At 37.2% G+C, this 25,196-nt stretch overlaps 1 protein-coding gene across 3 annotated transcripts in view; it reads left to right on the top strand.

The window, feature by feature from the left end:
* LOC111870761 (tau-tubulin kinase homolog Asator) overlaps positions 1 to 25,196 on the top strand; it is a 205,949-nt gene that overhangs the window by 127,409 nt on the left and 53,344 nt on the right. For all 3 annotated transcript variants that reach the window (XM_023863282.2, XM_023863280.2, XM_023863281.2), the window contains exons 2-4: positions 13,758 to 13,878; positions 22,791 to 22,938; positions 23,684 to 23,898. In XM_023863282.2, coding sequence (XP_023719050.1) covers positions 13,822 to 13,878; positions 22,791 to 22,938; positions 23,684 to 23,898 — 420 coding nt within the window. In that variant the 5' untranslated portion in view covers positions 13,758 to 13,821. The remainder of the gene's footprint in view (positions 1 to 13,757; positions 13,879 to 22,790; positions 22,939 to 23,683; positions 23,899 to 25,196) is intronic.

Below are 25,196 nucleotides of genomic sequence, written 5' to 3'. Positions count from 1 at the left end.
GAATGTCTCCAGCTTCAAATGAAGAAGCGTAACGAACCTCATGGAGACTTAGGAAATAAATAAGTGAAGTCCCTTATCGGTTGAATAGTATTACGTTGATAGCGGCTACGTGTGAACGCTTCCAACTAATCTCTTCGCGGCCACTTTGATGGTACGCGGATGAGGCAAGTTACGAGTAGAGGGATCGGGGAAGTCCCGTCCTGGGTATTGCATCAGAAACATGAGTCATGACGAAATGTGGAGTCAAATATGCAACATATGGTAATACGGAAAAAAAAAAATTGTATACGCACGACCACGATTGAAAATTTGAACATCAAATTAAAAAATATATATGATAAATATTTTAAAAAGGAAATATGCAGTATAAATAGAGATCTTCGAAAATATGATGCTTATTCATAAAACAGGCAAAATATGCATTTATATGCACCATCAAACCATGTCCAAAATTTAAGAAATGAAGTAATTCTTACATATATCCAAACGAGCATACTTTCTGGCTGCAAGAAAGAAATATGCATTTGCATTAAAATCCGGTCCCTATTGATGACGAATGTGGATCAGTCGGTGGAATGACAATTGGCAGGGGAAACTGAAGTACTCGTAGAAAAACTCCCCAGTTCCACTTTGTCCACAACAAACCACATATATGATCTAGGTTCGAACCCTGGCCGCCACGGTGGGAAGCCGGCGACTAACCACCTGAACTATGGCACGGCCACAGTAGAAGGTTATTAATTCAAAATATGAATTGTCATGTTATGTGATTTTCTCTGTTCCCATTTATCCCTCCTATCAGATATTTGTTCTCACACCTTCAATCTCTGGTCGGCCATCGTAACGAGAGACTTGAGTTCTGTGCAGCAAGCAACGGAAAAATGAAACATTGAAGTGAGTCATTATAATCGCTTTGCAGTTCATCCAGACCAGTCTCAGAAATTAGGTCCAAATATGTTGCAGTGAGTAAACCGGTATGACTGCAAGAGAGAGTTTATGGCATGCAGACGTGCCACATACAAGTATAGGCAATTTACAGCACTGCCATGTTTCTTGCACGCATGAAGGAACGTTTGAAGTGTTTCTACAGTTTGAGGTCTAGAGACACGCGTTCGAGACTGGGATGTATTTTATTCAGTGCTTCTTACGGGCAGATTCTGAGATATTCTTGATATCAATATGTACACTGTGTTTGAATGTTAATAAGGTAAAAATTAAAGATATCCCTGTAACAGGCCTTGGGGGCCCATAAGGTTGCGAGATGTCGACACTCCCACATTTTCTAGACAAATCGGCTCACGGATGGCTGTGAGGTTGTCAGCCTTACGCGGCTGCCCCTTTTGCCCCACAGGATGATCCTTGGTACTCATTTATGTTAGAGACTGAGTCGACCCCAGGGCCATGATGCTGCTGGAAGGATTATATCAATTGAAAAATTCAGTGACCTCATCGGGAATCGAACTCGCGACCTTCTGGATTGTACCGTATTGCCTTAAGTAATCCAAATTTCTTTTCGCTACGTTTAGCTGTAGAGGAAGGAGAGGAAGAGAGTACGCAAGGAATTTTGCACCTACTGTTAATTTGCTGGATTTCTAAACAAGATTGGCAGAGTACAGCACGTTTTATATAGTCGTACGTAGATTTATGAATGCTCTAGTGTATTTGTAGGTCGTTACCTACAAAGCAACACATCACAGAAAGAAAATGAAAGCCTGCCTAACATAGAATATTTCTCCCATTCGTCAGCAAAAATTTTATATAATTATTTCCGACCTTGTCATTATTTATTGGAAAGACGCGTACAAATGTTCGCACATTCTTGTAAAGTGGTGTTCCGTGTTTTCCGTAGTGAACAGAAAGTCATCGTGGTCACTCTGTAGTAACCACCCTTCATCAAGACTGAATATCGCGGTCATGTGGTTAGCACTTCTTCANATATATATATATATATATATTATAATATCCGGATAGTACACATATATATATTATAATATCCGGATAGTACACCATGTTAGACCACGATCGCATCTTTTGCACATCCGTTTTAATTCAGTGTTCACTGATCTTCGTCCTGTTCAGCATTATATAGTGTGAAACACTGATAGCGCTTTTAGATAAATAAATACAAACTTTCATCAAACTTCAGTCGTGCAGGATGCAGAAACACGCAGATGCAACCGTGCCGAAGAATCCTTAACTATTTTCGTGATATACAGGGCTATTGTAAATGATTTTGGTGACAATAAATTAATGTATTTTGGAAACGAATATAGATTCGCATAGTGGGGGGTGGAGTCCAGCTGGGTTCACTCGTCACGGCGGCCACTGATTGGCCTATTGTACCTGCCCCGGGTGATTATGATGATGGAGAATTTGGTGGAATGAAGATTGGCAAGGGAAACCGAAGTAGTCGGAGAAAACCTGTCCCAGCGCCACTTTGTCCGCCACAAATCCCACTTGACCAGACTCGGGCTCGAGCCCGGGCCGCCGCGGCGTGAAGCTAACGACTAACCGCTTGAGCTATGGCGCGGCATAACGAATATAGATACAAACATGAAACAACTTGAAAGAAGCATGGAAACTCATAAAGTTTATAGATGTTCGATATATGCTCCGTTAGTCGCTCTGCAGACGTCAACGCAGTTTTCCAATTCTTCCCATGTACCCGTCCGGCGTTTGCTATGGCCTGTGAAATTCGCTGTCGAAGCTCTCGAAGGGACTGTAGCATTGGAACATATTGCCATACTTAGAAGTCGCATGGGGTGAGGTCCGGGAATCTAGGGAGCCAGTGAATGGGTCTTGCTCCTCCTGTCCAAGCCTTTTGCAGTTGCGGTGCTTTTATTATTTGATTGTGATCGAAGTGCCATTTGCGGCTGGTACGTTGTAGTCAAAGTCGCCGACGAAAACTAATGTATCCTTACTCTATTATGTTTATATCTGTAACCGTTTAAATAATATACTATTTGATACCACGTAAGTCATTTATAATAACCCCGTATTTAGCGACGTACTGTATTGACGAGTATTCCGAACAGGTCCAGAAGCAGCTGGATATCTACTGTAGAGACAGTCTATGAATGCATTTATAGTAGACAATGACCGTTATCTTTATAGCCTATGCCAAGTCGTAATGCATTATCACCCTTGTATCTACAGTGTTTCCGTAAGACTTGCCGGCAGAAATGTGCGCAGTAGATCTATCATTTTTATTTGGGTTACTTTAAAGATTGACAGCAGTTGTAGAGGTTTTGCAGCACTGAAGAGAATGTTTGGGTATGGTTACGTGACTAACCAGAATGAAGAGGAAGGGAATAATCATAGCACCTCTGAGATACTCGTCTTAAATACTGAATAAAACCACGAAATATCTTTAGTACGAGTTCACCTCTCATCTGGGACTCAAACACTGAACTAACTCCCTGGAGCCGCGTCTTTCTTAATAAGTCGCCAGTCGCTGGGCTACTCAAGAATTTCCCAACGTTTTATGAAACCCGAAGGTTCAGTGCCATATTCACAAGAATCCTCCACTGGTCCCAATCTTGATCCAGATGAATCCAATTCATACCACTCCATCCATTGTAATATCTTTCCATTTACGTCTAGGTATTCTAGTGGTCTCTTTCCTTCTGGATTTCCCACCAGAATCTTGCACGCACTGTACATACAGAATATGGAACAAGAATTTTATGCATACAGTACTCATTTGGGGCTTTGTAGGCCTACCCTCTCTTGTTGCTTTGTTTTTGTCGACACTAATTTGATTTTAGTTATGTATTTTTATTGTCAGAGCTCTGCTCGTTATATGCCTGTGCAGCAGGGGCATTGAGCAAGCATTTACAATGTAATTTACTTAATCCAAATGCGTTTACGGGTAGCGTGATTGCACGGCGGACAGAGATGGCGCTACGGGAGCCTTCCAGTTAGTTGCCTGATAACTAGGAATGTAAACCGTCATTTGGAAATGCAGTGGGTGAGGGAACTGACGTAATGGAGTTTATACAAGGAATTGTTTTCTCTAAGAGAATAATGATTGTTTCTGAGAGTACAGTAGATCCTCAGTATTCTGAACGCACGTTAATCGGAACTGACTGACAGCNACCCCCCCCCCCCCCCACCACCACACATACATACACACACACACACACACACACAAATCAGCACTTCCAAAAATTACAAATTTGAAGTAATAATGTTACTTCCTTGCAGTAAAAATGAATTATTGTGAAACGTGTGTTAATTCGCCTGCCTCTGTAAGTGTTTGAAACAAAATGTAACCCGGTTACCGCTTGCCCCAAGCCCGGCTTGCAGTCAAACATCCGCAGCTTCCAGTCCGTGTTTGTACGTTGTAAAAAAAAAATCTAATATCGTTGGAAGTCATGCCAACGGCTTAATTTTTAAACCTCAGAGTTCTATGGTTCCATCATGATGGCCATGCGAACTTTTGAAATAAAATCGCAGGCGCTCTTCGTAATAGATTTATAAAATTTGTGCGGTCCCTGCTTCTGCGCCTAACATATAACTTCTCTCTCAGCAGACATACTGTTTTCTGCCTTGTAATGGTAATACATGTGACCCATGTGACCGCCTCTGTGGTCTAGTGGTCAAAGTTCCTGGCTACAGATCCAAAGGTCCTGGTTCGATACCGGGCGCTACAACTTTTTCTGTGAAGTAGTGAGTCTGGAACGGGGTCAGCTTAGCTTCGTGACGATAATTGTATACCTGTTTCAAGGAAATAGCGACTCCGGTCTAGAAAACCGAAATTGACGGCCGTAGAGATTCATTGAGCTGACCACGCCACACCCTCTATCCGCGAAAGTTGGCACTAACTTCGCCGACAAGCTGCGGTCTCTCGGTCGGTATAGTTCGCTTGCAGGCTCAAGCCACGGAGTTTGTTTTGTTTTGCGTAAGGATTGTGAACACTCACTTCCATAACTATAGTGCTAGGGTTAGGAATGTACAGAGCTTTATCTCCACTCCCACATACGTCCTTATTGATTGATGCTTAATTAAGCACAAGGATAACTTTATCTGAAAACTTTGAATGAGAAAGGGTAGGAGGTTACTGTTGACTGTTGGATAGTTTCTGAAGTGGCGTAAGGTGATGCCTGTTTTCTGTATGTTCATCATAATCACACTTCACCCAGTTGACCGATATTTATGAAACTCGCTGTTGATTTGATATCATCGAAAACAGCCTCAGCAGTATGTTCTTTTAGGTATCTGTATGGTGGTCGTGCATAATTCTGAGGTGAGAGGGGGGGCGTAGTTTATGAGAAATTAATGTGGTAATACATCTTTCGGTCTTAGATTGTCTACATGCTGAGGTTGCGGGGTTTCAAGCCGTGATCAGACTACAGCCTCGTGATCTTTTAAGGTGGAGGAGACCTTACATTATATTGATCCCCCGTGAAAAGACTCGAATCGCCTGTCTGAAAGGATTTAAAAGACCTATACAGTTAGCATAGCCAATACGCTAATTTGTTGTAGTTACAAGAAGAAGAAATCTTTGAAAATATAACTGTTAAAGGTCATTTGAGTTGAAAATTGAAGTTGAACAGTAAGGTTACGATGCAAAACACAAAGTACAAACTGGGAAAGTGTTGTAAAATTTGGTTTGGTGGTGAAGTATGAATTGAATTGAATTGAATTTATTTACATTCTATAAATCCTAAGTAGGTTAGTACCTTTGGATACAGAACAAGTCAAAAGGTTACATACATAAGTACAGGCAATTTTAGCTTAAAAATTAATATAACTTAATTTTACATCATTCTCTATTTACATTGAAGTATTCATCTAAAGAGTAGAAGGAATGAGCATGTAGATAATTCTTTAATTCTGATTTAAACTTTTTAGTATCATTGCCCAAGTTTTTAATACTTTGTGGCAGATTGTTGAACACTTTTATGCCAGTAAAGTAGACTCCTTTTTGATATACTGATAAAGTTGATGAGGGTAGGTGGAAGTTATATTTTTGTCTAGTATTCATGTTATAGACATCAGAATTTAATTTGAATTTATCTTTGTTGTAAACAACAAATAAGAGAAGCGATAATATGTATTGCGATTGAAGAGGTAGAATTTTTAATTTCTTAAATAATTCTCTACATGAATCTCTACTTCTACATCCTGTAATGATTCTAATTATATTCTTTTGTATTTTAAAAATTATTACACTATGTGAAGAGTTCCCCCAAAATATTAATCCATAGTTCATAATAGAATGAAAGTAGGCATGGTAAACCATCTTCAATGTTTCCTGTGACATAAAAGGCTTAATTGATCTCATCGCATAGCAAGCTGCATTTAATTTAGGTATAATTTGTTCAATATGTATTTTCCAAGACAGTGTACTGTCTACATGTATTCCAAGGAATTTTGTATCAAGTACTTTACAGATTAATTTGTTGGCATAACTGATGTCCAGATCAATTTGGTGGTTGTTTTTAGTTGTGAATGATATGTAATGGGTTTTATCAAAATTTAATGAGAGTAAATTGGCTTCGAACCATCTGTTTAAGGCTTCAAATACAATATTTATGTCATTTTTAAAGTTTTCAAATTTAGAGTTCTTAAATATTATACTAGTGTCATCTGCATATAGAATTGGTTTAGATTTATTGTTGATGGTTTTAGATAGATCATTTATGTAGAGAAGAAAAAGTAAGGGACCTAAAATTGATCCTTGTGGAACACCGTGCTTTATAATTCCCCAGTTTGAAAATGCATTATGACTGGAGTTTTTATTATTTATTTCAACTCTTTGATACCTGTTTTTGAGGTATGATTTGATCCATTCATTAGCTTTGCCAGTTATTCCATAGAAATTTAATTTCGATAGTAAGATATCATGATTAACACAATCGAAAGCTTTTGCTAGATCACAGAAAATCCCTCCCACAATTAATCTGTCATTGAGAGCACTTAAAATATCGTTAGTTAGTTCATAGGTTGCTTTTTCTGTTGTTAGGTCTTTCCTAAATCCAAATTGCTCTTTGACTAATATGTTGTTAGAATTTAAGTGTTCAAGTAGTCTATTATACATAACTTTTTCAAAGACTTTTGAGAATGAAGTCAATATGGATATTGGTCTGTAATTAGAGATGCATTTTCTCTCTCCTTTTTTAAAAAGTGGTTTCATTACAGCGTATTTTAAGCGTTGAGGAAAAGTACCTGATGATAAAGATTTATTACATAGATGATTCAAGGGTGAACTGATGTAAACAGAGCTTGCTTTAAGTAATTTGGTAGAGATTTCATCATATCCATGTGAATTTTTGGGCTTAAGGGATTTAATAATGTTTTCAATTTCCTTCCTTGTTGAGAATTTGAGATTGATATTTGGAAATGAATTGTTAAAGGCACGAGACAGATAGTATATTGGATTATTATTATTATTATTATTATTATTATTATTATTATTATTGGAATATGTTTTCTCAGCTAATGAAAGGAAATATTCATTAAATGCACTTGCGATAGCTTGTGGATTGTTAGTGGACTTCCCTTCAATATTCAAACTTTGTACGTCTTCATTAACAGATTTCTTTCCTGATTCAACTTTCACAATATCCCAGGTGGTTTTAATTTTATTGTTTGATTTTAGAATTTGGCTGTTATAGTTATTCTGTTTGGCTTCTTTAATGACTTTTGACAAAATTTTACAGTACATTTTGTAGTGACTTTTTAGTCTTGGATCATTACTGTCCCTACTGGCCAAATATAGTTGTCTTTTGTGTTTACATGAAGTTTTTATTCCAATTGTTATCCAGGTGGATTTGTTTTTATTTTCATTTTTGACTATTTTTAAGGGAAAGCTTGAATAAAAGATCCTCAAGTATGTGTTCAGAAAGCAATTAAATTTAGAATCAATATTATTGCTGTCAAATACATTGTCCCATGATTCATTACTTAATTTTGTGACAAAATCTGCCATCGTATGCTTGTTGATTTTCCTTACTGTTTGATATTGTTGATTACTGGGCTGAAGGTCAATATTATTTATTTCTATGAGTTGAGCATCATGATCGGATAAGCCATTTATAAAGGGTCCTACAGTATAGTCTCTTAATTTTGAGTTATCAATGAATATATTATCTATCGCTGAACTAGAATTATTTTGAACTCTTGTGGGAAAGTTAACAGTACTGGAGAGATTGTAAGATGATAACAAAGAGTCTAAATTTAGTTTCCTATTACTGTCGATGAGATAGTTTATATTTATATCACCACAAATTATAAATTCAACTTTTGAACTATGCAGTACATTTAGGATGGTTTCTAATCTATTTATAAAGTGATCGAAGTTTCCAGATGGGGCTCTATATAAAGTCAGTATACAAATATTAGAAAAAGGAGAGTCTAACTTTAGAGCACATGCTTCCAGATCCTGGTCTTTGCAATAATCTTCTAAATTTATTTTAGTAAATTTTAGGTTTTCATGTACAAAAATACTCACTCCTCCTTTCTCCAGTGTTTTCCTACAGTATCTAGCACCTAAATTATAATTTTCTAAGTGAAGATGTTCTAATTCCAGCTGTTTCATGTGATGTTCAGTAAGGCACAGTATGTGTGGAAGATTTGAATTCATGGAGCTTATTAGTTCATTTGTTTTGTTTCTCAATCCTCTTATATTCTGATGGAATATTCTTAGTACTTTATTATTCACTGAATTTAGTAGACTGCAATTACCTTTTCCGATTTCTATTGGTTCGCTTACATTATTGTCTGAAAGATTAGTTTCTTTTGCAATTTCTTTTACTTGATAAACTTTACTTGCACTCTTTATCCTAAAAAATGATTCTGAACACCCATGACAACTGGAATGTGTCTGCCTTTAATGCTCTCTGCAATGAGTCGCGTCAGCTTGTCCTTGCCTCGAGGATTAAGATGCAAACCATGGACAGTATGTTCGCTCCTCAATATTGAAGAGGCAATAACATGCCTACAAGTTCCATAATAAACACTGTTATTGTTCATCAGAATATATCAACGTGATATTGCCTAGCAGCGGCCGTCTCTTTCGTAATTAGTAGAATTTTGTTATAGGTTTCTGCAGTTTTATTATTTTTCCAAGGTATGCCATACAGTGTTAGATCATAAGGGTACTGTTAATTGTGAACACGTCGAGGCTTGCAAATTATATTTATGTGTTGATTCTGAATTATGAGATATGTAGGATTTTGCAAAAAATAATTATGATGTCAAAAATTCAAGTTCTTTATGGCAAAACTAGTGTTTTATATGTGGCTTCGTAAGAAGTAAATTGAGGACTGAGTATTGTATAGAATATCATTGATTTTTTAAAATGATAGATACATTTGTCTCTTAGGTAGATTTATATATCTATGACAGCCACCACCATAAGAACCGCAGATCTGTAACAGGGACATTTTAATTTTTTTAGACATGTTTAATGACTTAATACATCAGTAAATGGTGTGAATAGTTAACAGTACTCTTAACTAGAATTTTTTGAGGATATTCATAGAAAGTTCATTAATCAAAACCATGAAGTATTAACAGATAGTATGGTGATGGTATGAAACTTTGAGATCTGTCCAGGAGACTTCAGTAATAAGCTTTATTGAAAAATTGTTGTTGTTATTTTTGTTGTTGCTGCTGCCACCATCATTGTCATTGTTGTTTTAACACCAGTAACGAACAATGTGTTTACAATTCCACACAATAAAATAACCTGACAACAAGGGTTTGAGCATGTGACCATCCGCATATGAGTCCATTTGCTGGATGGTATTTTATTGTGGTCTTATAAATTTTCATAACCTAAATATTAAGAACACAATATTTATAGAACTGCAACTCTTTGCAATAGGAACACGTTGGTGTATATAACGCGACAAATAACGTCACGCCTTCTTGGTCATAGCGAATTTATTCCACATTCGCTCTTACAATCACACAAATTACAGATTCAATTTCCTGCCATTGGCAATATCACAAATACTGGACTGCAAATGCGCCAGAATACAATTAACTGGTGACTGACTCGTAACTAGAGAACTCGAGAACTAACTGCTGTCTAACTCGGAACTGTACCTCATAAACTCGAGAACTAACTGTGAATAGTCTTCGCTGCTCCTTATTTAGCCTCGTTCCGGACAACACAGAAAACAGCCACGTAATAGGCACCACCGTTGTCTGGCGCCGTGTTGCTAGCAACGCTGTCGGGAGTTGTTTCCTGGTGTGTAGCAACGGCGGCATCCCGTGTTACATCACCGTGGGGAGAGGCGGGGTGTTGACTGGCTTATTATCGTAGCAACGGCAACGCTCCGAAAGTGTTACGTCACCGCTGGCGGGGTGAGGGGTTGTCCTCCATTGCGCAGCACGTCACAATATTATGACTTCTACTCAGAGCTCCTTGAATTTTTTTTATTTTAATGTACCACAAATATCTGGACATGTTTGTATTCAAATGTAATAAATTTATTATTGTTTTCCGGTCTTGAATTAGAATCATGTATGGTCTTTGTTTTGTGTTCCTGAGTGCTAAATAAACTTAACAGGAATACATGTTGTTCATAACTATGTTACCTTTAAAGTTTCTATTGAAAATGATGCTGTCACTTTTTCATTGACTCTTTTCAAATCATAGAGTCAACCAATCAGTAGCAATCACAATGTGTATGAAGTTTAATATTCCTCCTATGTTAATTTGATTCAGTGGAATTACAAGCAGCAACTGAAATATGTGAGATAAATTACAATGGATTGGTAAATAATTAATATTTATCCTGAATATGGCATTGCACATTGTGTAATGTGACTTTCTTGCAGTATTGCATTGAACTGAAGCATCGTCAAATTTTCTCTCTATATTTTACAGCCTCATGTAATAATTTTATGCTGTAATTTTATTTTTACAACAAATCTGTTCTTTGAATTATGTGTCTCTTTGAAAGACTAAATTTTGGACCTTTGTTTTTGAGGAGCTAAAGAGGAGAAGGAGAGAAATCTGAGTTATCTTTAAAACATGTATTATATCGAACCTCAATATGTGGCAACTCCTATATCACAGTTTTAAATAGTTTTGACTTGACTAAAGGCTGTTATTAATGTAATTGATTCTTTTGTAGATTGTTTAATTTTAGCTGACAGTATACGCATGTGTTCTGTTTTTATTTTGCTTCCTTGTCTACATATTTATACACTTTATTTTATATTGCTCAGTAGCAGTTTTTTTTTATTATTGGTCCAGAAGGACATTACTGCAGTGGAATATATATAGGAATAGAGTACATCTGATAACCTAAAATGTATATTATCATCGTGGTTCAACAAATTCCTGACTGACAGAAAATGAAGGAAAGCAATAGGTTATGTAATATGTTTGAGGGTATTAAGGATGTCAAGTTCTGAGGCTAAAAGAAAGGAATCCCAAAGACCCATGAAATTCTACGGCCGTTCATTGTGGTTGTTTATTTAAGTAAAATGTTCATGAGATTTGCATATATGAAACTTGTCATTGACATAGTCATAGATAATAAACATCATGAAACAGAATTCAGGAAGTTGTTGTATGATAATAAAAAATGGATACAGTGAATTTCAAGCTCTGAGATATCATTTTTCTAACTAAGATCTTTAGAAATGCCTGTGGCCGAAAACAGTCTGAAGAAAAGTATTATGTTCTGAAGTGGTAACACCTGTGAATGCTAAACTCTTGGGTTGTGTTTTTAATGGGGCATTTTACTGTTAATTGCCTACATGGATCTTTGTACTTCATGAAAGACTGATATAATGGAGTGAAAAGCAAGCCTCTCATATGTGAGTCCCATGCGGACAATGTAAGTTCCTATGTAATTAGCCTGAACCAATTTTTCATTGAAGTTCATAATGTTACAACATGATTGGAGTAACCAACTAACTCCATGGAGCTTATTCCTGAATGAGAAGCCACCACTCGCTCAGCTACTCAAGAATTTTCGAGCATTTTATGGAAGCTGAAGGTTCATTACTCTGTGGGAACTGCCCACATTCAAGCAAGTGACATATGACATCCCACAACTCTATTCATGAGAGCCCTCTATTGGTCCCCATCCTGAGCAGCCAGATGAATCCAGTCCATACTGCCCCATCTATTTTAATATTATCCTCCCACCTACATATAGGTGGTCTAGTGGTCTCTTTCCTTCTGGATTTCCCACCGAAACCCTATATGCATTCATCTTCACCCCATGTGTGCTAAATGCCCAGCCCATCTCATCATTCTTAACTTGATAATGGAAACTGTATTTGGTGAGAACATAATCGAAGTACAGAGAATAATTATAAATGCAGTACTTATCACAAGTAATGTATTTTCAATCAGACTATTAGTTGTGTGGATATTCCATTACAACACATAAGAGTCCAGAGTTGATGTGACGTGGTGTAATGTGGCTTTAGTCTCATGACTTTGCTCCTTACTTTCAAAATATTATGCAGTGAAAAATATTTTGATTAACTTTGTGTTTGTGGCCTGCTGTAAACAGATAAGGATTACAATGCGATTACTCAGAAATGCTCTCATGGTTGGAGAACACGTTCCATGTTTTATACACATTGCAGGTCATTATAAATGCTAAGCTATGTCACTCATTTATAATTGAGTAGATATGTGTGTGTTAGGCATAATGGCTGTTCAGCTGAAACCAAGAACTCTGGTTTCCTGATACAGTGTTGAAATGAGTGAGGAAAATGAAGCAGTTCTTTAACATGATAATTTTTTCAACTTCAATATTAATATGGTTCGTACCTTCTCTAGAGATTTTTTGTTTTTACTACTCTAACTATCAGAATAGTATGTATTTCTTTTGAAGATAAAGGTGCTATTGAAAGCTTGAACTGTCATTTTCCCTGTAAAAGTAGAACTAAAAATTTGCAAAAGAATGGAGTTTCTACACAGCATTCAAAACCATGCTCTCATCCTTCCTGCTGTTCACTGTTACTCTTTCACATTAGCCAAGTGACTGAGCAAGTTTGCTTGGGCAATAATGCTTTTTGACTTGTGTTCTGGAGAAGCCCTTTTCCCCATTCTTGGCCAGGGTGCCAACTACCCTGTCTGAGGTTCTTTTTGTGGCTTGGTGCAGATCCCCCAGACAAATGCTGGGGTACTACCTCAAATTAGGCCATGACTGCTTCCTTCCACATTCTATAGATATCACTAGTTACTAATATTTCTACCCTCCTGTATAATCTGTGTTGTCGACAGAGTTGTTAGATAAATAAATATTATCCAGTTGCTAGTGCATTAAAACAAGCCTGTGTCACAGTCTCAAGCTTTAGAATGGGCTCATCAGATGTGACACTAACAAATGATTCAGAATTGTTTTGGTTGTGAATATGTGTAATGATCCCTTGTAAGTATGTGGTGGTTGAAGCTGTGTAACAACATTAGTACCTTAACCTACATAAATAGAATAAAGTGGAAACTAATCACTGTGAGGGAGTCTTAGGGACTTTTTTTTATTTATCAGTAATCTGTCAGACGACAGGTCCACAGTCTCTCCCAAAACAGTTTCTCCACTTAATGCGATGGCATACTCAAACCCCCTCACCACGATAAGGTGGAGGCACCAACGAGAGGGTTAGGGACTTTAGGGACGAGAAATTACGATCGTGCATACTGTATGTCTCAATTTTTTTATTCTACCTTTTCACTTTTTCAGCCCATGATTTTCTATCTAATAAGTTAAACTTTCTGTATAATGCCCTGAACTTGTTGTTTTGTGACTCCCAATATTTCTGTGCTTCAGGAAGCAAGAGGCCCCACTGCACCATGTAGGGGACGAATCAACAGATCAGAACAATAACATCACTATGACAAGCGAGGATCTGCTACAGCCTGGCCATGTGGTCAAAGAGCGATGGAAAGTGGTGAGTTTCATATAGGCCAGTATTCTGTAGGTTCATTCATTCATTCATTCATTCATTCATTCATTCATTCATTCATTCATTCATCAGTAATCTGTCAAGATGACAGGTCCACAGTCTCTTCGAAAACAGTTCCTCCACTTAATGCGATCTAGAGCTTTCTACTTCAAATGAGAATATCCTCTTCTGTCCCCAAGGTCATCCAGCATCTTCTTACGTCTTCTCCCTCGTCTTCTGGTCACTTCTATCCACCCCTCTATCTTTCCTTCCATAACTTCTTTTAGAAGGCAGTTACTGCATAAGATATGACCAATCCAATTAGCATTCCATTTTCTTATTTCGTGTAGGATATTCCTCTGCTCACTGACTCTAAATAACACTTCATTTCTCACCTAATCGGTCCAACTGATCTTCTCCAGCCTTCTCCAAAACCACATTTCGAAGCTTTCCAGTCTGTAGGTTGTCACAACAAAAATCTACCTCCTCAATCTGACAAGGCATTGGGACTGAGGATTACCAAGGTTTCAAGTAAAGTGAGTACAGTATTTGGATCTCCAAGCAGATATTAGTCGATCGAGTTTGAGTTGTAAGTTATAGGTATTGTGGGACCACCTGTTCACTCTGTAATTAGTATGTGAAAACATGTATATGTTTAATTACTAGTAGAAATATTTTTTCTTTTTTTAAATAAAATATACCATAAATGTCACAAAGTAAAAATAAAGAGGACAGAAAGTACAGCAGGATCTTTAATAACAGGATCACAGGAAAATTTATCAACAGCACTGTGAAGTAGAAATGGCATGACATGGAAGCAATTGTAGTATCTTTGAAGATAATGTACAGAAATTCATCTTTAGTGGCTGAGGAAAACCACAACAAGCATTACCAGTGTTATTGTTGAGATTTAAAGTCCTGTCTGAATAGAAGTCATATGTGTTCATTACTTTACCTGCTCAGTGATATTCTTTTGAGATTTGAGCCTCAAAGTTTTGTGTGTGTGTGTGTGTGGGGGGGGGGCATGATGTTGAATAGAAAATTTGGTGGTTGTGCTGGGAATCAAACTTTGCTCCCCTCTGTTCTGCCACCTGAACAAACTATCATGATTATTTAAAGCTGTCTACTTTCTGAATGAGTCATCACAAGTTATGGTAAAACTGAAAATCTGTACATAGTGGTTAATATTTCTGCTTCACATTTGAAAGTAGTTGTTCCTTTTTTTCTTCCTTTTCCTTCTCTTCTTTCTCCTTTGGCATATTCACCTTCATGTGAGTCATCTAATAACCAAGACTGTCCATCTGTCCTAAAGCTCATCCTCTGTTTCCTCTCTTATTCTTCCTTCATTTGCATCAGGTCAGACACCAGCCTGGTAAAATGTTAAATAAAACAGGAAACAAGCAAAAGTAGTATTTAATCGAGTTCCTTTTTTTGTTTATTTCTGAGTGTGGGAGTTTATTAGGCAGACATAGAGTGTAGAGCAGTTTTCGGTTACTGTTACTGTTATTGCATGTACAGTCATATATGTTTCCTGATGGCATTGTGGTAAAACCACAGTAATGTCAAACTAATGATTAGCTCTTCAGTCACATGAATTGTATGCCTGCAAGTATCTGTTTATTTGCACTGGGCCAGGATAGGGAATATTTTTCTTTAATGGCATGACACAAGAACATAGCTGTCCCCTGTCATCACCATCCATTTTGTAGGATTTGAAGTTCTCACAGTGGTGGTTATGAAGAGTTCTGTCTTCCAGGATAGTCCACTGGAAGTCAATTGGCGTTTCAGAGGAACATACCACCTCCATCTCCAGTGTCAAAGAATAAGTCAAGCAAGAAACCCCGAAGGTGTTATGTTCCTCCAAAACGTCATTTGACTTTCAATGGACTGCATAGCCTTATATCCCAGAAGATAGAACTCTCCATCCATTTTATTAGCCTGTGAAGGATGTTAATGGTGCCTTTGCAAATCATTACACAATCATGTCTATTATACTGGTTATACTTTGAAAACTACTAACATATTCATAGATATTACAGCAAACAGTTGGAGTGGGAATTCACACACAGGTACAAGAATAACCTTAAGTCCATGACAGATGCTTGTTTTATTGGTAGGCAGTTTACTGTTTGATCATTGCCTGTTGTAGGCCTTTGTCTGAGTATATGTAATTTTAATTATGTTTTGAAATTATTTTATATCAGTTATAAAGAGTTGGTTGAGTGCTGGTACATGGTTTGAATTTTAACATAAGATCAATATCTTCTGGGATGTTACACCGTGTAGCTTGGTAGATAGGTACCAACATTTTGGAGGAACCTCCCTGCAGGATACCCTGAAGATGGAGACAGCATGTTCCCCAAAATATTATTACCTATGTACTAAATTAAATGAGGTTGCATCCCAAAAGACTTTAACATTCACTGCTATGAGAACCTCCAGTCATGATCTACAAGACAAAACTTTCCAGGATAGAAACTTTAAATCTTTCTTGATATATTTTGTTGAGAGTTTATGTTAATTGCTTATAGGCTGATCAAGTTTGCCACTTTACTTGGCAGTCTTAATGAATTTGTAGAACTTGATACTTATTCATGCTGATCAAAAATGTTTGAACAAAGTTGTGGATCCGAAAGAGATATTTTTAATATCGTGTACTTGCCTCTGTTAGGATAATCCATTTTTGAGGAGGAAGCTGTAGGTTGGAGTCAACAGAATTGCGTAATATTCCAAATACAGATTATGTTTGAAGTATGTATAATTTCTTTCTAGCTTTAGATTAGCTGCCCAGAGTAAGATGATTAAATCTCAGTAAGGATAGTGGGTTATGTGAAACTATGAAGTAAAGTAAATAGAGGAGTCTCATTAAGACGCTAAATAATACCTTATCCCAGCCCTTTTGAAGTTGAAATTGCTATCGCAAAGTTGAAAAGGTATAAATCACCAGGTAATAATCAAATTCCCGCAGAACTTGTTCAAGCAGGAGGCGAAATATTAAGTTCTAAGATCTAAAAGATAATTACTTCTATTTGGCATAAGGAAAACTTGCCTGAGCAGTGGAAGGAGTCTATTATTGTACCAGTACACAAGAAGGGTGATAAAACTGAGTGTAGTAATTATCGGGGGATATCACTGCTATCAACTTCATACAGAATTTTATGAAATACACTTTTATCACTTTTCATCTTCTTCCATGTACTACTTCTAACTGTACCACAATGACTATCTATCTTTTGTTATTATATTTATATGGTGACTGAATTTAAATTTAGAATCCAACTTAAAACTGATTCTGAGCAGCTTTGTCAAGACCAGTTGCTCTTTACTGTTTCCTTTCAAGTAATTGTAATATTCCCTTCCCATCTTCATCTTTCCTTCACTAAATAATAATGCAAAAATTAGGTGCACTAGTCAGAAAGTCCATTTTATGTGGGTCCCTGTCACCACGGTATGGCACGTCCTCAGGTTGCGGATGGAGGAGACGCCCTCCAGTTTTGGAGGGAAGCTGGGAATATATTGAATAAACAGTTGCGGACAGCTGACAAGGGGTGGCCCTCCAGCTTGGGGGTTGGGCGTGGGGCCAACAGCTCCTCACCATAAAAAATGGTTATGTTACGAAAATGAACACGAAGCCTCAGACCTGGATGGATTCCTTGGATAAAAGCTAATGAAAATGGATAATTTGTAATGAATGTTCATGCCCCAACAGAAGATAAAATTGATGACATAAACGATAGATTCTATGAAGAACTAGAACATGTATTTGATAAATTCCCGAAGTACCCTATAAAAATTTTGTTAGGAGATTTCAATGCCAAAGTAGGGAGGGAACACATTTTCAAACCAATGATTGGGAACGNGGTATTGTGTTGATATCTCAAATAGGTTTGCGGCTTTGGAAAACATGGAAACTGAGGTGGATGTTAATAAAGCTTGGGAAACTATTAGAGAGAATATAAAAATGTCTGCCAAAGAGATTCTAGGTTATTATGAACCGAAGAAGCATAAGCCATGGTTTGATGAAGGACGCTCAAAATTATTAGATCAAAGAAACTAGGCCAAATTGCAGTGGTTACAGGATCCAAGTGAGTTAAATGGGGATAATCTGAACAATATAAGACGTAAAACTAGCAGGCATTTCAGGAACAAAAAGAGGGAATATCTGAAGGCAAAATTGATGAGCTTGCAATTATCAGTAAGAACAAGAACATTATAGACCTGTGTAGAGGAATAAATGACTTTAAGAGAGGTTACCAGCCTAGCAGTGACTTAGTGAAGGATGAGAATGGTGATCTGCTTGCAGATTCCCACGATATTTTGAATAGGTGGAGGGACTATTTCTCTCAGTTATTGAATGTACATAAGGTCAGTGCTGTTAGGCAGACAGAAATCCATACTGCTGAGCCGTTAATAACTGATCCTAGCCCTTTTGCGTTTGAGAGTGCTATTGCAAAATTGAAACGGTATAAATTGCCAGGTAGTGATCAAATTCCGGCAGAACATATTCAAGCAGGAGGCGAAATATTACGTCCTAAGATCCACAATCTAATTACTTCTATTTGGCATAAGGAAAAATTGCCTGATCAGTGGAAGGAGTCTATTATTGTACCAGTGCACAAGAAGAGTGATAAAACTGACTGTAGTAATTATCGGGGGATATCACTGCTATCAACTTCATATAAAATTTTGTCCAATATTCTTCTTTCAAGGTTAAGTTCATATATAGATGAAATTATTGGGGATCATCAGTGTGGGTTTTGATGTAACGGATCAACTACAGATCAGATCTTTTACATTTGTGAGATATTGGAGACAAAATGGGAGTATGATGAGACAATACATCAGTTAATCATAGACTTCAAGGAAGCCTATGATTCAGTTAGGAGGGAACTATTGTACAATATTCTAATAGAGTTTGGGATACCCATGAAACTAGTTAGGTTGATTAAAATGTGTTTAAACAAAACATATAGTAAAGTCTGTGTAGGTAAACATTTTTCTGACAAATTTCCTATCCAGAATGGTCTAAAACAAGGAAGTGCTTTATCGCCACACTTTTTTAACTTTGCTTTAGAATATTNAGATATTTGGGAACAACGATAACGGATCGAAACCTGATTCAGGAGGAAATTAAGAGGAGATTGAACTCGGGTAATGTTTGCTACCATTCAGTCCAGAACCTTTTTTTCTTCTTGTCTGCTGTCCAAAAACATGAAATTTAGAATATACAAAACTATAATTTTGCCTGTGGTTCTGTATGGGTGTGAAACTTGGTCTCTGACATTAAGGGAGGAACATAGACTGAGGTGTTTGAGAACAGGGTGTTAAGGAAAATATTTTGACCGAAGAGGGATGAAGTGACAGGAAGCTGGAGAAAACTGCATAATGAGGAGCTTCATAACTTGTACTCTTCTCCAAGTATAATCAGAATGATGAAGTCAAGGAGGATGAGGTGGACAGGTCATGTAGCTCGAATGGGGGAGACGAATGCGTATAGGATATTGGTGGGAAAGCATGGAGGAAAGAGACCACAGGGAAGACCAAGGCGTAGGTGGGTGGACAATATTAAAATGGATCTTAGAGAAATAGGATGGGATGGTATGGATTTGATAGATCTGGCTTAGGATAGGGACCAGTGGAGGGCTCTTGTGAACATGGTAATGAACCTTGGGGTTCCATAAAATGCTGGGAAATTCTTGAGTAGCTTCAGAATTAGCGGCTTCTCAAGAAGGGCTGGATGTATGGATTGGATGGGTGAAATGAGAAATGCATACAGAATTTTTATGATAAAACCTCTCAGTAGGTGACTACTTTGAAGACCAAGACAGAGGTGGGAGAATAATGTTGAAATGGATTTTTTGGAAATTTATTGCAGGTGTTCCAGTTCTGAAGTTCGCTGTTTAAGTATGGTATATGCATGTATATAGAGGAGAAGCTTTTCATTTAGGTTTTGCGCTGGAGAATGAGTTGGAGACAAGGTTAATAGGAGAAACCAAAGGAAATCTGATACAGGGGATATGATCACAGTTCTGCTAGAACTGCTAGACCAAAGGCTTCTAAATGTATTGTGTGGATTTTTTTATGTTATCTGTTGTCCATGTTTCTGTACTGTAGTGGATGATGTCTTAAGAAAATCCCTACTAAATCTAGTTGCAAACAAATATACATGCTGTTGTCCGATATTTGTGATTCTTGCACACTAAGTATCAGCATTGATGATATAGCCTTGTTTTGAGAGATGAGATTATGCAGATGAGAAATATGATTCACTCTGTTTTCTCATCTTTCAACTTACATTACACATAAGTGCTAGCTGCAAGCTCAAGACCAGCGGAACAATATGCATGGAGTCTCACATGTTTAAATAGAATCATCCAATTTTTACATATATCTTCTTTATGAATATTCCATGTCTCGTGTTGGTGGTATAACCGTTTGCTTACATGTTGGGCTCCACCTTCACTCTATAACCGTCCTTTCCTTACGTTGGTGCCACCTTCCTTCTCTTACCGTCCTTTTGGCCCTTTGGTTGCTGGTTGCAGCTGCTTCTCTAGCCGTTCCCTCTCACCTGTTGGTACTCTGTGTTTGCAGGGTGCTGCTGCATCCTTATTCAGTTCTGCTTCCCTTTTTTGTTGTTGTTGTGGATAATTGTTTGTGGGATATGGGTTACCTGAATGCTGGGTGCCAGTAAGCTTACTATAAAGGCTTACATTTCAGGAAAAAGGGGGGATGAACCAGAAACTACAAGTGATAGGTACTGCATTCGCACTAGAGTGATGAGATTCTGTCTCAGGGTGCATACGGGCCTCACGTCAGCGGGAAAGATAAGAGTGTTTATAGCTAGGCACTACCACACACTGTTTAATGAGCAGTTCTTGATATACAGGTAACAGCGCTTGTCCTTAATCCCTTAAACAAACTTGAAATCACTCAAACATTTGCAACCGGATCCCTGGCTAGTTATTTAGCGACTGCTTCTTTTAGCCCAACACATAGAAGTAATTACAGTTTCACTTAAACTTTTAAGACAAATTAGGATTCACATTAAATTTTGCAGAGTTATTCAGAGATTGTTCCCGTAACACACTTAAACATAATTCTGTTTTAACTTTGACTTTTAAACCCAACTACCAGTGACGCTAATTTTTCGGCTGTACACTTGGAGAGTTGTTCAGAGACTCCTTTCGCAGACTGACTCTGCTCTGAAGCAAGAAATCACAGCTTCAACTCCGCCTCCAAGTTACTACCCTAATTACGGCTGATTGGAACAATTCAAATTTAGGGAATTAACCATAATTCTCACTGCTCCAATCACCTAGCTTTAGTTTGGGATTTTGGACCTTAAAATCCTAACGTCTTTTTTGACAGCTGCTTGAAAAATTATACCAGTAGCGTGGGTTGCTGGCCTTCCCGCTTTTGACTTATGGGGCTCAAAACCTGTCAAGTGTAACTTTACCAAAGGATCCCGCCAGTCAACTTTCGAACTGAATTTCCAGGAAAACTCTGCGGGGTGCTTCCTGCCTGGTCTGTGTAGCAGTGAAGCAGGCCCTATTCTTGAAACCAAGAATCGGGCTAAGTCACCCTTGAATGTTCCTTACTACATCCTATGCTTAATTACTATAAAAAGAAATCTTGATTACAAATAAAGCTTGTGGTGTCAGTGGTACGGCTACAGTGGATCCACAAGGAAATGACTTGAGTAATAGGACTGCAATAAAATATTCAATCCTGAGAGAAATTAGTTAAATTAATTGGGAAATGTTTGAAATTGTTTAACAAAAAATTTTCTTATATAATAAAACAATACACACAATGTATTTTTTGTATTTATTATTCATTATAGCATATTCTAGTGGTATGCATTATCTTAAGGTGAAAACAGTTAATTAGAAAGTTGCTTACAAACTTACATTCAGTATTAGTGGCAAGAGTGCTCCGACAGAAGAGATTCGAGGTGACTCGAGAAGTGAGATACGACATAGGAAAAATCCTGAACAATTTTAATATTTTTAATATTTATCAGTATATATGATAAATATATATTTTAATTATTTTAATATTAAGACAAGGCACGCAGTGAACTAGTTTAACGTTAATCGAATAAGCACCTGAAGATGGCACTTTTGTGCCGAAACATGTAGTGCGGGAGAAAGGAGTGAGGTAGATAAGTATATGCACTAGAAGATGGTGAAATAAATCATGGACTTAAATCATAACTTGCTAACGGATCGGTCTCCCCAATAAATCAGTCACTCTATTGAAATAGCTAAAGAGGAACATAGCATCCATTGAAAATGTTTGGACTGTCACACATGGACAGCGCAGCATTTGTATAATTTGTTTTAGACTTACAGGAACTAAAGAAACATCTAGAGCTGGCACCAGGAAAACATTCCTTAAGATTCATTATAAGAAAAACTGGAGTACTTGTAAGGACATGCCTTGCTGTGTGCGAAGTTGAGAATCATAGGGATGGGGATTGTTTTTGACCCAAGAACATTAGGGCAAACCTTTAGGCCTCCATCTTATTATATCTTCCTAAGCACTTTTTTATATTTACTGATTTTTTATATGTAAGGAAATAATGTAATGGAGCTCATTCATTTGGTGCATTTTTTCCCAATTTATTGTGAGGTATTATGTGTGTAATCTGCTGTTAGTATACTCATATATATGAAACTTGTAATTGTCATTATTTCTTATTGTTTTATGGGAGAAGAAAGTTGTATCCTGCTGTCTATTATAAAATGTATCTTGGCTGGTAAAGCAAGTGTCATGTAACTTCGAACAAGGCGAAGAGTAACCTTGAATGCGCAGAAGAAAAAGTTCAGACAAGGGGGTGGGTTCGAGGTTTTGAGAAGTGACAGTCTGCCAGTTGTTTGTTACTGAAATGCGTGCTTTTATGTTTCTCTGCACAGGTGCGCAAGATAGGAGGTGGGGGTTTTGGAGAGATCTATGAAGGCCTAGATCTTGTGACAAAAGAACAAGTAGCACTGAAGGTAGAGTCAGCCCGGCAGCCAAAGCAGGTACTGAAGATGGAGGTTGCTGTACTAAAGAAGCTGCAGGGTAGGTTAAGGTGCCTATATAAGAATTTGTTATTTTAGCAAAGTGCTACATACTCAGAATTAACATGTTTATCCAAAAATTTATGAAGTATTTAACTGGTTTTTGAGGTGAAAATTATTGAAACCACTTGGAAAGCATGATTTGTACATTCTACTGAACAGAGTGATCCATTAATTGAAAGGCAGTGCTTCAGTTGTTCTATAAAACCTGTCCAGTTTTGCCAACTTAGTAAATTTCATGCTGAAGTACTTTTATAAGAAGATGGGTTGTTAGCCCCACACTCATCTGCAAGGCTGAAGGACCACTGCATGTTGACTGTCTGCTACTGCATGTTCATCTTGGGTTTCATATGATTTTGAAATGTGACATATATGTAGCAACTTAACAAAATTAGCATTTGTGTTCTTAGTAAACCATACATGCAGTAGTTAATGTCCTGAGCGAGATAGGTTAATGTAATGTATCATTATTTGTAGTTCTTTATTACTGCAGCAAAGCATGCAGTGGAGCTTTTTGAGTTCACCCTACCTGAAAGACAGTTTAAATCGTACTGTACAATGATAATACCAAAAAGGGCATTAGAACTAAGGTATAATGGAAAGAGACCTATGGGATGATCCAAAACAAGATGGTTTGGTCAAATGCTTGACGATACCAAGAAGAGAGAAAAAAAACGTAGTATTTGCTGTTGAGATTAAACCAACTAGTGGAAAATTTAATTGTTATTATGATGTGCCACATTCAGGGAAGGAACACGTATGTCGCTTCATTGGCTGTGGCCGCAATGACCGATTCAACTACGTAGTGATGCAGCTGCAAGGCAAGAATCTTGCAGAACTCCGTAGGGCCCAACCCCGTGGTGCTTTCTCTCTTTCCACCACACTCCGTCTTGGCTTGCAGATTCTTCGTGCAATAGACTCCATCCATCAAGTTGGCTTCCTACACAGAGACATTAAACCTGTAAGTTTCAGTCACAAGATAATCATGTCTGGATGATGTGTTCGGAGCATGTGCAACTGTGCTATTAGCTGCTACCTGCAACAGTTTGTTGTGAAGAAGTGTTTTGAGCAATGCCAGAACTAGCTATGCAGTATTCATTCAAAGATTCAAGTACGTTAAAATTAATGTAACACAGTCTCATAATTTCTGTTCACAAATAAATATCCTAAGAACCTGATTTCAGTCAGAGCTATCCATATTTTAGTTCCCTGAGATTATAGTTAATTTATTTATTAATAGTTACAGTTATTTACTTAAAATGAACTACCTGCATATTTATCCCAATGTTCAGACTTATATTAATATAATGTAAATAATATAAACAGTAATATTTACCATCATATTCTTGTCTTGTTCCAAAATGTCTGCATTTGTATCCTGTATTAATTAGGATATATATGGAGTTTTATTTATTTGGCAGAGAAGGATATTCAGAAGCTTCCATCTTTCTGTGCACAATTACAGTTCACTTCTCACTGTGTACCAGGGATGGCAGAGCCATCTGATTCATGGGGGCATGCAGGAATGAATATCTGCATGTTAGTAGAATTTCAAACTTGTATTCTTTTATGCCCTGTGTATTCTACTTTAAAAGGAAATATTAAACATTTTAACAGTGCATTGTACTTATTTAAAAGGCAGCTATGGTGTTAACAGAGAATCAGTTACAGTATTATAAGAACTAAAGAAATAAATCCTTGTAACTTGTAGTTTAAGTGGACAGTTTTTTAAAGAACAGAACTCTGACTCATCTTGAGTACATTGTCACATTGATACATAATTAAGAAAAAATGTACTTACTGTTTTCCAATAAATTGAAGGGAGGTGCAGTTTCAAATTAAGGATTTGCTGGTGTTAGTGATGGAGATGTCTTGGCTGCTAAGTATGTAGTAAGCTATTCAGAAGAGTTGATGTCACCTTCAGTAGTACTCCTCCATGATTTGCAACTTTCTCCCATTTTTCAGACAAATCTTGTGGTTTCCTCTGTCCAGAATGATCACTGGTAATGCTTAGGTTATATCAATGAATTAACCCTGTACAAGGTACCTTTCTTCATAGGGTAACACCGGATTAAATGCTTGATGTAATTATATGCTGTTATAAATTATTCGCACAAATTAATTTCAGTAGTACCCTAGACTATAACCTCTTCCTCCCATATCCTTTCCAATTCATTACTCACTTGTTATCCTAACCTTCAGTGCTATATATACTGAGCTAATGACAGAGTCATGAAATAAATAAATAAAAAAATTAAA

This window comes from Cryptotermes secundus, unplaced genomic scaffold, assembly GCF_002891405.2.
Source record: "Cryptotermes secundus unplaced genomic scaffold, Csec_1.0 scaffold307, whole genome shotgun sequence".
Taxonomy (NCBI): Eukaryota; Metazoa; Arthropoda; class Insecta; order Blattodea; family Kalotermitidae; genus Cryptotermes; species Cryptotermes secundus.
This window is presented reverse-complemented; position numbering and strand designations above follow the sequence as displayed.